The sequence below is a fragment of the Centruroides sculpturatus genome, unplaced genomic scaffold (assembly GCF_000671375.1).
Source record: "Centruroides sculpturatus isolate CEXI.00-Female unplaced genomic scaffold, Cexi_2.0 scaffold203, whole genome shotgun sequence".
Classification (NCBI taxonomy): Eukaryota; Metazoa; Arthropoda; class Arachnida; order Scorpiones; family Buthidae; genus Centruroides; species Centruroides sculpturatus.
Window position 1 is genome coordinate 257,269 of NW_019384324.1, and position 12,321 is coordinate 269,589.

A 12,321-nucleotide genomic window follows, 5' to 3' on the forward strand; every position below is an offset into this window, starting at 1 on the left:
TATTAAAAATATCTAAAAAAAAAAAAAAAAAAGAAATTTTCAATCTCGAAGGAATAACGGAAACGTGACGTCAAACGAGAAGCTGGGAGCCATTATTTCCAGGAGAGTAATTTTTCTTTAAATTTATCTTTCAATTAATTCCTAGAAATCGCTTCTAAATGACACCATTTCTTTCTTAAGACTCAAATTAAGAAAGAAATAATGCTATTATCAGCCTTAAAAGTACATAATTGAATTATGTCTTCGATAATCGTACTTAATAGCGATTTCTTTTCTTTTTTTTATTTTATTTTTATTTTAAAAACTTTCCAATCAGTCCTGCTTTATTTTCATTAGTTATTTAAATCGAATTAATTATAATTAATCTTATAAATGTAATTGTAGTTAAAATTGCGTAAAAGAGCAATCTCCTCCATCGTCTGTTTGCATCCGGCGCCATCTTGTTTTTTTCTGATCAAGGCTTCGTGATGATAATAATAATAATAATAATAATAATAATAATAACTGCTTTTATGCTAATTTATTGTATAAAATATGTTATAATTTAATAAATTTCAGGTTTATTGAATAGATTTTTATGCCTTTAAAAGTTGCTATTTTATAATAAGAGAGAGTAATAGTGATGTGTAGTATATACGGGCGCCATTTTGTTTTCTGAGAATAATAACTGCTTTTATTCTATTTTCAGGTTATTTATGGGGTAAAACACGTTGTAATTTAATAAATTAAAGGTTTCTCGAATATATTTTATGCTTTAAAAGTTGCTATTTTATAATAACAGGCTCAGGAAGAGAGTTGAACTCTATATAACGAATTGATGTGAGAAAAGAGACTTAAAATAATGCTTCTGCTATATACACGAGGTTTACTACGCTTTATTAATGTAAGTACTATATTAAATTTTGAACTATTTAATAATATACAAGGAATAGCGTTATTTCGAATAATATATATTTAAGCCCTACTAATAATAAGTTTAAAGAAGATATACAATCCATAAAAGTATTACATTTGCTTGCTTTGTAGTAAATTAGAAAGAGAACTGCACTCGATATAACGACATGATAATAACTCGAAATAACGCTTTATACTGTAAACAGTTTATTAATTAACTTATGTAAAGTTCATTAGGTTTAAACATATAACCCAAATCAGCTCGATTAACTAACTCACCCCGATATAACGACCTCAACGTTACATCGAATAATCCTATTGTAAAGTAAGTAAATGCTTACATAATTCATTTAATTAAATCGTGTCATATACAGTGTAAAATCAATAAAAATAAAATGCAGAAAACCCTTGATATAGCGACACAATACGATAACATTAAAACAATGCTTATATAATTAAAGTTTAGGTGGAATTTAAAGTTTATTACATGTAAAAGGATGGTAGAAATCAAATTATGCGCCTAATGTACCTCAATATAGCGCGCCTAGCGTTATTTCGAGTGATTAAACTGCATAAAATGAATATCTATATTGTTTGTAGTATTAAATCAATAGAATTCAATTGAAGAAAATAAGTCGTTATATCGAAAAAAGAACACCTCGATATAACGTCAATGTACTGGGATGCAACTCGATATAACGCTTAAGCTTAAATAGCTTCTTAATTAATTATATTAAGTTTAAATAAATGTTAAAAATCAAATTTTCTACCTAATTAAATTAAGGTGTCGTGATGTAATAGCGTTATTTCGAATAATAAACCCGGTATAACTTAAGCGAATGTTTACGTTATTCATAATGAGTTAAGTGCGTTATGAATTAATAGAATTAAACTGAATTTTAAGAGAATTTTAAGCCATTAAGTTTATTAATAAGCGTTTTTTTTTTTCGCGATGTTATCACCTCTTTAAAGCGTAACAGCTTAGAGATGAGGCAATTTTATGAGGAAATATCAACTTAAATTAGCGTTTATTCGGAAGAATCATTTTTGAAATTTTAAATAACGTTTATAAAATATTTACACGGCGTGTGCATTAAAGTAATTGGGTCAACTTTAAATTGAATATTAGCGTTATTTCGAGTTAAATGATGATTGCATTATAATGAAGCATTAATGCCCTACAAACGAGCACAATTAAACTCTTATATAGGATATTTTTAACTCATTATTTAACAATGCAAACAATTGCGACAATGACTCGATTATATCAAGATTTAAGATGCGTTATAACGAAGCATTAATGATACAGAATGCGCTGTAAACGAGAACGATTAAACTCTTATATAGTATATATGTTTTTAAGTCATTATTTAACATTTGCGGCAATGACCCGCTTATATCGACGTAGTACAGAATAATATGCGTTATAACGAAGCATAAATAAACGAGAAAGATTAAATTCTCGTATATAATATTTTTGAGATATTATATTGTGTTATTGACGCAACAATGTCCGCTTATAACGACATAACGTGGCTCTGAACAAGATTTAAGTCGTCGTTAAGTGTTATAAAACTTTATACGCGGGCATTATTTATGGTTATACACTAAACAGAGGTTAGCGTGTTCTCTAAGAATGGTGACACGGCGATAAGTAACGACGTTGATGTTACAAATATGGCTAAGTGCGTTACAGACAGACGAAATTAAGCTGTTGCTTAGGCAATTTTAAACACTGTTATAACACTAATGCGCTTGGAATAGCATTTATGTCGTAAGTAGTCTTAAATAATTAAGTTATGAGGAAGCAAAGGTTTAAAAAAAGTGCATTTTGAAACATTTAAAGTTCCTATAATTGTTTTTATTCGAATTTATCTGTTTTAAAACATAAATGCGCCTGTCTTAGGATACTTATCCTGTAAAAGCACCCTCTTTCAAAGGTATAAAGACACTTTGAAATAATTGCTATTGTTTCAAGTATATAACTATTACTGTTTGTGGATGTTATAAATATATCTGTATCAATTGTTTCAAGATGGATAACTGCATGTGTTTCACGTCTATACCTGTTTCAAGTCTCTGTTTAAAGGTGTTGGCTGTAACTGCATCTGTTACTTTTGTTTTGTGTATAACTGTAGTTTCAATTATTACATAATTATTTGTAACTGATTGACGATGATAATTACTTGTTTACATTAACAAAAATCAAACTTCCTAAAGGATATTTTGTTTCTAAAATGCTCAACAATCATCCCAACGAGATTTCAACCCTAAATAACTGACACCTTTGATCTTGTTTTAATTAATTACTACCCTTTGTTGGAGGCAGTGTTCGAAACAAAGGCATTTATAAGAATTTCGAGCATAAATACGTTACAAAATTAATAAAATTTAAAGTTAATTTGCCTATAAATTAACACAATAAGCAATCTAATAATGCCACAGCGTTTATAAAAAACAACACCCCTTTTGGCGTGTTTTACGTAAGCGTAAACACTAAAAATATGACGTCGATCGATTAACCTAAACACAATTAAATTAAGCATTATTTCTAACCATCAAAACACGGATACAAAGTCACTAAAATGGCAACACCATTGGAATATTTCGTCACAAAAGGGGGTGGGGCGGCAGCGTTTGATGTAATTAATAGTATTTTAATTAGTTTAAAACACATCCCACGTAAACAATATTTATCAAATATATTCGAAATCAACGAGAAAAATCGATTGATGCATGCTACAATTCGATTAATAATCCGCCAGGCCAACTTAGTGCCATACTTCAAATAATGTAACATAAACGATATTTATGCTATTAGTAACCATTTTAATTAGTTTAAGAATCCAGCATACGTTCTAAATTACGCTTGTGTACTGTGATAAATTACTAAAATTGGCTTGAATGCCCAAATTAATAACATTAAACGTCGGTAAATGCACGACGGAGCGCACTAAGAGCGCCATTTTTTATGGGAGAATGGCATGGGCAGAGCACATTTTCGCATAAATTTTATAGTTTTTGAGCATTACTTAATTGTAATTAAGTGACGAACTATTTAATAGTAGTAAAAATGTCATTTTTTAATGGGAGAATGGTAAGGGAAGGAGTGATTTTCCATACATTTTACAGTTATTAAGCATTACTTAACTATAATTAAGTGACGAGCCATTTAAAATTAGTAAAACCTCCATCTTTTTAATGGGAAAATGGCAGGGTAGAAGTTATTTCGAATAGATTTTACAACTTTTAAGCCCTTAATTACAGTTAACCTTATTAAGCAATCGCTCTGAGCCTGTTATATTTGCTTTATTTTCATCTTAACTAAACAGTCGATAGAGTTATAACCCTTAATGGTAATACCATATATATATTAAGAATAATTATATAAGGCCTCATATATTATACACAACAAACACTTCATATATAATTCATAATACGGGAGATAACAGTTGATTAAAGCGAATCACCAACGAGGAAGATAATTTGGAATTAATAGTAAAGTTTCCCGGAATTATCTTTAATATAGGGCATTATTTATTTAAATGCTCCCCATTGCAAGGGAGTAAGAATTCCATTGTTATAATGGATAATCTATACATCTTCATAAATAATTTATCGTGATATTGTATATAATTTCAGGGGGTGTGCGGATCGATAATAGAAGAAGATGTACCCACGATGAGAGAGAGAGAGAGGATGTAGGCACACAGAAAGGGAGAGAAAAACAGGAGGAGTATCAATCTTATCATCCAGGAAATTGGCTCTAATGAAACAAGATAAGAGACATTACCCGAAATACTGAAATATCATGAAACAAGATAAATTCCATAACATCAAGGAACATCATAAATTTAACGTTGACGTATAAGTTGAGTGATTTTGACAACTCACGTTTTTATGATCAGCGTCTAAACTGTCCCACATGGACGCGACAATTTTGGACACTTCACCAAAACTGGCGTTTGGATTCTGTCCTTTGATAGCTGCTTGAGTATCCCGGAAGAAAAGTGCATAGGCAGACACTGGTCTGTTACAAAGGAAAAAAATATATATATAATACAATGGTAAGGAAAAAAAACGAAATTTAAGTTATTTATCAATTTATATTGAAAAGGCAATTACATTTTTAGAGAAATATCACAAAAAGAAGAGGTAATTTTATAAAGAATTTCTGGCATTTTTCCAGAGTCATATCTCTCTTTTTTTTATGATTATTATTGTTATTATTTTCTTCCTCCACTCTCCTCCTTTACAGTCGTATACAACTGGAGTAAGCGGGTGGAGGGGACTTTTCGAAAAGTTTGAATAAATTACTTTGGAAAAACGATTTTAAAATTACCTCTTTAACAATTATGATCTATGAAATTAGGGGTAAATTTAATTCTTTAACAAGGATATAAGATGAAGATCTTATTCTTAAAAGTTGGTAGAATAAAGTTATTTTGCTCCGGAATGACTTCTGGATTAGTTAACGTTCCCTCTGTTTGAATTTTCTGAAGATTACACTAGAAAGAGTCCAACTTGTGTAGTATTTTAGAGCCTTTCTACCTTAATTATCACGTTTTGATAAATCTTGAAGGTTTCTGGGCTTCAAGTGATTAAAATCCTTCAAGTAAGCATTAGATTCCTGTAGAATCCTTCACGGAAGCTTCAGGAATCTTTAAGTACGAGTTCAGGATTTAAAGATTCTTGGAAATCGAATGTTGCTTGAATATTCTTAAAGTCGAAATCGTCAAGCAACATGCTACAATCTTCAAGCAGGATTCTATTTTTTGCTTTCTGTTACGTGTCCTTCTAACTCTGCTTTCAGGATACAGAAGGAGAGGAGGAAGGATACCTTGGTTTCTGTCTATTCCTATACTAAGAGTGAATATAGAAATTATATCTATACTTTTAACACCTGTTAAATATCAGAATATTGATGATGGCGATCAAGATTAGAAGAATTAGTATATTTCATCCCAGTTTCTGTTCACTTGTATAAAGGACAACAGTATAAAGGTTGAATAGAGCCTATACAAGTGTAAAGCTGAATAGTGTAAATGTAAGGCTGAGTAGAGTAAGTGTAAGGCTGAGTAAGGTATGTATAAGAGTGAATAGAGTAAGATGTCAGGGTGAACAGTAAGTATAAGGGTGAGTAGGGTAAGTGTAAGGGTGAATACGGTGATTATAGCTGTAACTTTAGAACATTCTAAACAACATAACGTTGGTAACGACGTTGTTGTTAGCACAGAATACATTCAAAACTTCTTAAGAATATCGAAAAATTGTTGCATCTAGTAGCAAATTAATAGGCAAGGATGCAGGAAACGTCCATTTATAATTCTCCATTGCGTTCCCTAAAAATCTAGAAAGAATTCGAGCTTATAAATAAAATCGTAGAAACCCTAAAAGTATCGAGAAGGGAAAGAGTCTCGTGTGCAATGTAAATTGTAAAGTATTGGCATAAGATAGCAAAGAAAATTTAATCCAAAGAAAAATCAAATTACTTTTCTACAACGTTTTGAAACATAATACATTTGTTATTAATATCGATTTTACTCCGTTGTTACTCTTTGGTTTTACATCTTTCTTTATATATATAATATCTTCTTCTGTAAATTGTTTACCATAAAAAAGAGAGAGAGAGACAGAGGAAGAAGAGCAAGAGAGAAACTATAAAAGACAATTCCAACTATATAGCCTCATAAATGAATAAATTTGAAATTCTATCTGTTAGAGTGGGTTCAACTCTAATAGAAATTTTGATAATGGGATCTAAGAGATACTTCCCCCCTTCAAATGCTGATTTAATAAACAAGTGCCACATATTTTTATGTTCCCATCTATATCACTGGACATAAAAAGGGCATGAAAAGTTAAAGGCATCATTCTTCTTTTTTTTTGTTGGTTTCTTTTTTTGTTCTTGTGAAATGAAGAAGTTGAATAAAACTGAATTTTTATCACTATTTTTCTACAGTTTAGTCTACTTTTATCACTATTTTCCGAATTAGTCTCCAATTTTTATCGCTATCTTTCTAGAGTTAGTCTGTTTTTCTACAGTTTGGTTCGTTTTATTAGTGTTCTCTGGAATGAATTAATGCTTTTAATCAATATTTTCTAGAATAAATATATTTTTGATGCTGCTTTTTCCATTTATATCTCTACTTTTTCTCTAGAATCAGGTCTAATTACCTTTCCGGCTGTTATACATAACAGAGGGAAAGTACTGGTCAGAAATGACCCCTCCGTATTCTCTTATACTTACCTTATTATGCCTTACACCTACCTATTCTGCCTTATACTTGCCATATTCAGCCTTATACTTACTTTTACAGCTCTATTCACTAGTATAAAGGTGAATAGAAGTATAAAAGTAAGTGTAAGGCTACCCCTTATAGAAGTGAATAGAAACTGGAATGAAATACAGTAGAGTCCCGAAAACACGGCCTAATGTGGACCGAAGGGTGACCGAGTTTGTGAAAATGCCGGGTTATCGGGAATGGGGTTAAAAAAAGAATAAGTACGAGTGTTTCCTCAGAAATTACTGTACTGTACTTGTATGTATTGTTTGCTTGAGAATACAACAGAGAATAAACTACCCAAATACCCTTAAACAAAGTAAAAGTACGTCCTTTATGAAGGCATAGAGCCTTTACTACATGAAAATGAAAATTAATGAATACATAGTGTACAGTAATTTATCTGATAAGACAGACCTCAGAAAAATACTTTATGAGGCATAAAGCTGTCTATAATGAAAATTAACTAGGGGTTTTTTCGCCCTGCCAGGGTGTGGCCGAGTTATCTGAACTGCCGGGTTATCGAGTGCCGAGTTTTCGGGACTCTACTGTATTACTAATTCTTGCCATTTTTAAATCATTACCATCAACCCAAGATTTTTACATTATTGGACTCCGAGAAACTTGAAATATCGAGAAATGCAAAAATTGGGGATTTTTTTCTGCATGTATAAAGGATAGTGTGAGGGTGCACCGCTTTGTTCGCACAATTTGAAGCTTAATAACTACTGTACCTTCTGTCGAAAATTTCTGAAATTTCGCAAGGAAGTTAACGTATTAGGTGTCTTTATGCTGTTAAATTTTGAAGGTTAAAGGTCGAGGAGGTGAAGAGATAGAAGGGATCGTCCAATCCCACCCCAGACACTACACGTGTCTGGGGTGGGACTGGACTTAATGAAGACTTTTCTCGTTACAATTTTTTAATCAATGTTTTTTTCTAGAATTTACAGAGATTTAATAAGTTACAGGTAAGTAAATTACTATTTATATGCCACAGATTTACCTTTAGGAGATACAAATGTTGAAAATGAATATTAAATATTAATTTTTGGCCAATTTAATCATTAAATGATACAACTATCTTACTTGATTTATATGTTTATAGCAATCTATTTTAGGAAATATGCTTTTTATCTTGATGTTACGAGTCTAATCGTGTTTACAAACAGAAAATTCATGTTCCAGTACAACTGTAAGTACTGTACTTTAATCTTTGCTGCTTAAGAAGTTATCAGATTGCTTATAAAAATGCCATTTTTTAAAAATTAGTTTTAGTGTGGTTAATCACTAAAATATGCAGTTGTATGCAACAACTGTATGCCTTTAATGATTAGAAACAAACCTAATACACTATTTTAAGTTACAGATGAGAGAAAATTCATCTGGGATCATGCTCATGACAAGAAATTGAGATTTAATTACAGAAAATTCAAGTGTTATCCCACTTGTACGTACTAAAATGCAGCATTTTTAAAGCCTACTATAGTTAAGAAGAAAAACATACAATTCAATATATAAATCCAATCATATTTATAGCAAGAGGATAGTTAATGTCCAACTAGACTGAAGAGGATCCAAGTGAAAACATAAATCTCTTATTACTAAACAAAAATATAGAATTTTACGTTTTATAATAGTCGAAACGGTAGGAGAAACTCTCCGGAAGATGGAAAAGGTAAACCACTTCTTATATATTTAGTTTCACAAATAATTGATACGCGCATACATTTTTACTTTTCCCCCTTTTTTTTTAAAGTGAAACACATATATAAAGAAATTTATGGCAGGGCCATAAATAAAGCAGACATATCATTATATATTAAAATATAAGTGAAGAAAAATGAGATATTTTATTTCGAGAAGTGACCCTTTCATTTTTATAGTGGAGAGAGCTTACGGAATAGGTTTTTGACATCTAAATCCAATCATGTTGTTTTTTCAAAGTTATTTTGTAGTCTGTAATAAAATGGAGTAATAAGCCAATACTTTGTGAATGTAGTCCTCTCTCAAGGGGTTCTTCCTATCTGCATTTCCAAGACGGTTATTTAAATATCACGAGATTCTAAAAATCTTTTGGTTTTTTCCCCCTCTCCCTCCTCCTCCTCCCTTCAGAATCACTAAAATGGAAAGGGAAGAGGAGGAAGAATATATATATAAAACTAGGGATGGGGAGGAGGAAACGAAGGAGTAGAATAAGGAGGAGGAGGAGGAGAGAAGAAGAAGAAGAAGAAGGGAAGAACTTTCTCCGAAGCAAAAATCATCTTTAGCATTCAACAGTTCTATTTTCTTCAAATCTCCATTTGAATTTGTCTCTGCGAAACAACCAATCATGAACGAGTTGCGGAAAAAACCTAATAGAATCTGATTTGAAGTCAGCAATGCATAAAGATTGAAATATTGGAAGTACTAGGCAATTTTCGTTGGTGCTTCATATCCAACCATGTCAGTACCGTGCCATAGACTATAATAAACAAGTTGTAAAATTCTCCTATCCCTCCTGTTTTCAATGTAGATTTTCGATTGAGAGATTGAACGTCTGAGATGGAATATATTTTTCTTTCTTTCTTTTCTTTTATTTTTTTTCTTTCTCTCTTTCCTCCCTCTTACCGGGCTATTCACGGATATTAGATTTTTTGCCAGATGAATACAAAGGTTTATTGGGAAGGTAGTTTTATATTGTCTTTCCCTCTTCCTTCTCCTTCTCTCTGTCTCTCTTTCTTGGTTGTAAATATATAAGAGGGCAGCATTGTAGATAATAGAAATTGTAGTTTGAATCTTACATCTGTCTGATTGTACCCTTGTCAATCACCTTACACTTTAAAGACAATGACTGGCTTTTTTCTTCTTATTCTTCCTCCATCCCTCCTCCACCTTTATCCAATATAAAGGATTTACTACCAATTTCATGCAAATTGCATTGATGAAAAGTGATCTGTTGAATTATTTTGCGGCCTTTGCGTATTCCCCTGGTTAAAGGGATTTATTGTCCTTTTCTGTAAGCGATTCATTTGTAAAAAAAAGGAAAGATAAATACGTTGAAATATTACAATCGAAATTAAGTTTTGCCAGTAAGGATTTCTAAATTATGATTAACGTAGAGGTACTCGTGAGGTTAATTGTGTTTTGTCAATGAGGAGGATTTTTAAATTACTATTAATATATGCGCTTATATTTATACACATTGCAGCGCGTTATGTATAAAACATCTTTTAAAATATGCATTTTACATTTAAATTTTCACAATTTACGCATTGTTTTTAACATATAATTCAGTCGTAACTACTCAGATTAATGTTAAGCATCTTCGAAGTCGTGCTCTTTACAGTTAGTAAACATCACCCCTCTATATCTCCATTATACACCTCTCTCTATATCAACTTAAAGGTGTTGAAACGTAAGCAATCTCTCTAGGTGCTCCTAACTCTCACTTAACGTTTCATTTTGTGATTATAAAGCGTTCCGATAGTGGGCCTATATATATATATCATTCCCCTGCCAACAGGATAAATCACCAGTTTTAATTTAAGATTAGAAAGCGGATTTTTCTAGCTTTGGTTTACTTATTATACTGCAGATAGAGGGAGAGATAACGTGATGATACATGGATCCTTTTCTGTAAAGTGCACCAGTGACGGGGATGTTTTGACGTTGGAAACGTTAATAGAGGTTTCGCAGCTCATTCCCAAACGATATTTTAACTAGTAGCCCAACGTATACGGATGTTTTAACAAGTGATATTTTATAGATTGGTCTCATTGCGATAATAACGCTTTTTACCAACAACACACCTATATACTTAAAACGATTGAAGTCAGGAAGATACAAGGGGATGATAGCGTAGGATAAGGTACACGTCCTGAAAATTCTGACAGCCCTTCGGTTTTGTAGAAAGTTATATTGGACCAAATTATCTGTTGGGTCTTAGATAGGCCATTTCTGCAACTTGCACTCACTAGCAGCAATAATTTATCAGCCTGTGTATGATTACTGTTCCCGAATACAGTGTTCTCCGTTGTCAGAAATTCTGGCTTGGTTCCAGGCTTCACAATAAAGATAGGTCGTCAAAATGAAAAATGATTCCACTGGAGAAATGGCAGTGCATCATAGATTATCCACAACAAACCTGCTTCCTTTATCTTTCCAATTCATCTCGAGATATCCAGCAGTATGACAGTTCTTTTCTCCTGCAATAGAATACACCATTTCTCCACCATCACCCCCCACTCTCTGTAGTAAGGAGAATAAAAATGTAAGGCGCTTTTTCAAGACAGAATGGACAAAATAGCAAAAGATATTCGTTTCGACTCTTTATGGGATCTTGTCATTTGGTTTGGAAGAGAACGATGACCAAAGCAACCTTATTGTCTGTTTTTCTAGATGTATACAATGTCCTATAAGTGAATAATCGATTTGAGATTGTGCAGTTCTCAGCGGTTGTCGCGGTTTTGACATAGTGACCCCTCTCTTTTCCTTCTGAACAATTTAACTGCCCTTATTCCCCAATGTTTTCGTTTCCGCGTGCCATCATCGATCCTTTTTCAACCACTCTATCACTAAATTACCTTATTTTACACCGCTTAATTGTCCTCAAGCACGTCTCAAGACCGTTCCTTAACTATACTTACTTAATTAAACTCTTTTCTAAGCGGTCATTTAATTAAATTAAGCTGGTATAGTGTAGTTAAACCCTCCGTTTTTTTTTCCACATACAACTACTTAATTGAGCTAAAAAGGTCGGGGATTTCTTTATGGAAGCATTATTTTTCCCAAACTTCAAACGTTTTCAATCTTTTATAAGCTCATTTTCGAGAAAAACTCCATTCTTTACATACAATGTGACAGCTCTATGAATACAGAATGACATACAGCATGCAGAGTTGCATAGAACATGACAGTTTTCTCCTTTCGAAATCACATTGGCCAAGATCATTCGAAGCTCCTACGCAAAGCAAGAGCATCGATAATGATTAAAAATGATACACAGTATGTAAATCTACATAAAACATAAACTCGTCCCTTATTGTTTTTTACATATATCATGGTTACAAGCCTGGAAGTTACGCTTTAAGGGGGTGCATTTCATATTTAGAGTGGTATTTTATGAATGGGATGCTTTCTAATTCGTTTGTAGAAGAGTATTGCG

The 12,321-nt window shown here is 32.2% G+C and overlaps 1 protein-coding gene and 1 long non-coding RNA gene across 6 annotated transcripts in view; one reads left to right on the forward strand and one right to left on the reverse strand.

Annotated features, from left to right (window-relative positions):
- Positions 1 to 12,321, reverse strand: part of LOC111626585 (TOX high mobility group box family member 3-like) — a 126,976-nt gene that overhangs the window by 20,121 nt on the left and 94,534 nt on the right. The window contains exon 7 of the mRNA XM_023370020.1: positions 4,789 to 4,924. Coding sequence (XP_023225788.1) covers positions 4,789 to 4,924 — 136 coding nt within the window. The remainder of the gene's footprint in view (positions 1 to 4,788; positions 4,925 to 12,321) is intronic.
- LOC111626592 overlaps positions 318 to 12,321 on the forward strand; it is a 58,186-nt gene continuing 46,182 nt past the window's right edge. Inside the window, exons 1-5 of one of the 5 annotated variants that reach the window (XR_002756906.1) lie at positions 318 to 883; positions 4,537 to 4,961; positions 8,297 to 8,370; positions 8,545 to 8,625; positions 8,715 to 8,853. This is a non-coding gene — a long non-coding RNA (uncharacterized LOC111626592). Of the gene's footprint in view, positions 884 to 4,536; positions 4,962 to 8,296; positions 8,854 to 8,934; positions 9,264 to 12,321 lie in introns of those variants that run through there. The other 4 variants (XR_002756903.1, XR_002756905.1, XR_002756902.1 and 1 more) reach the window with 4 other exon arrangements.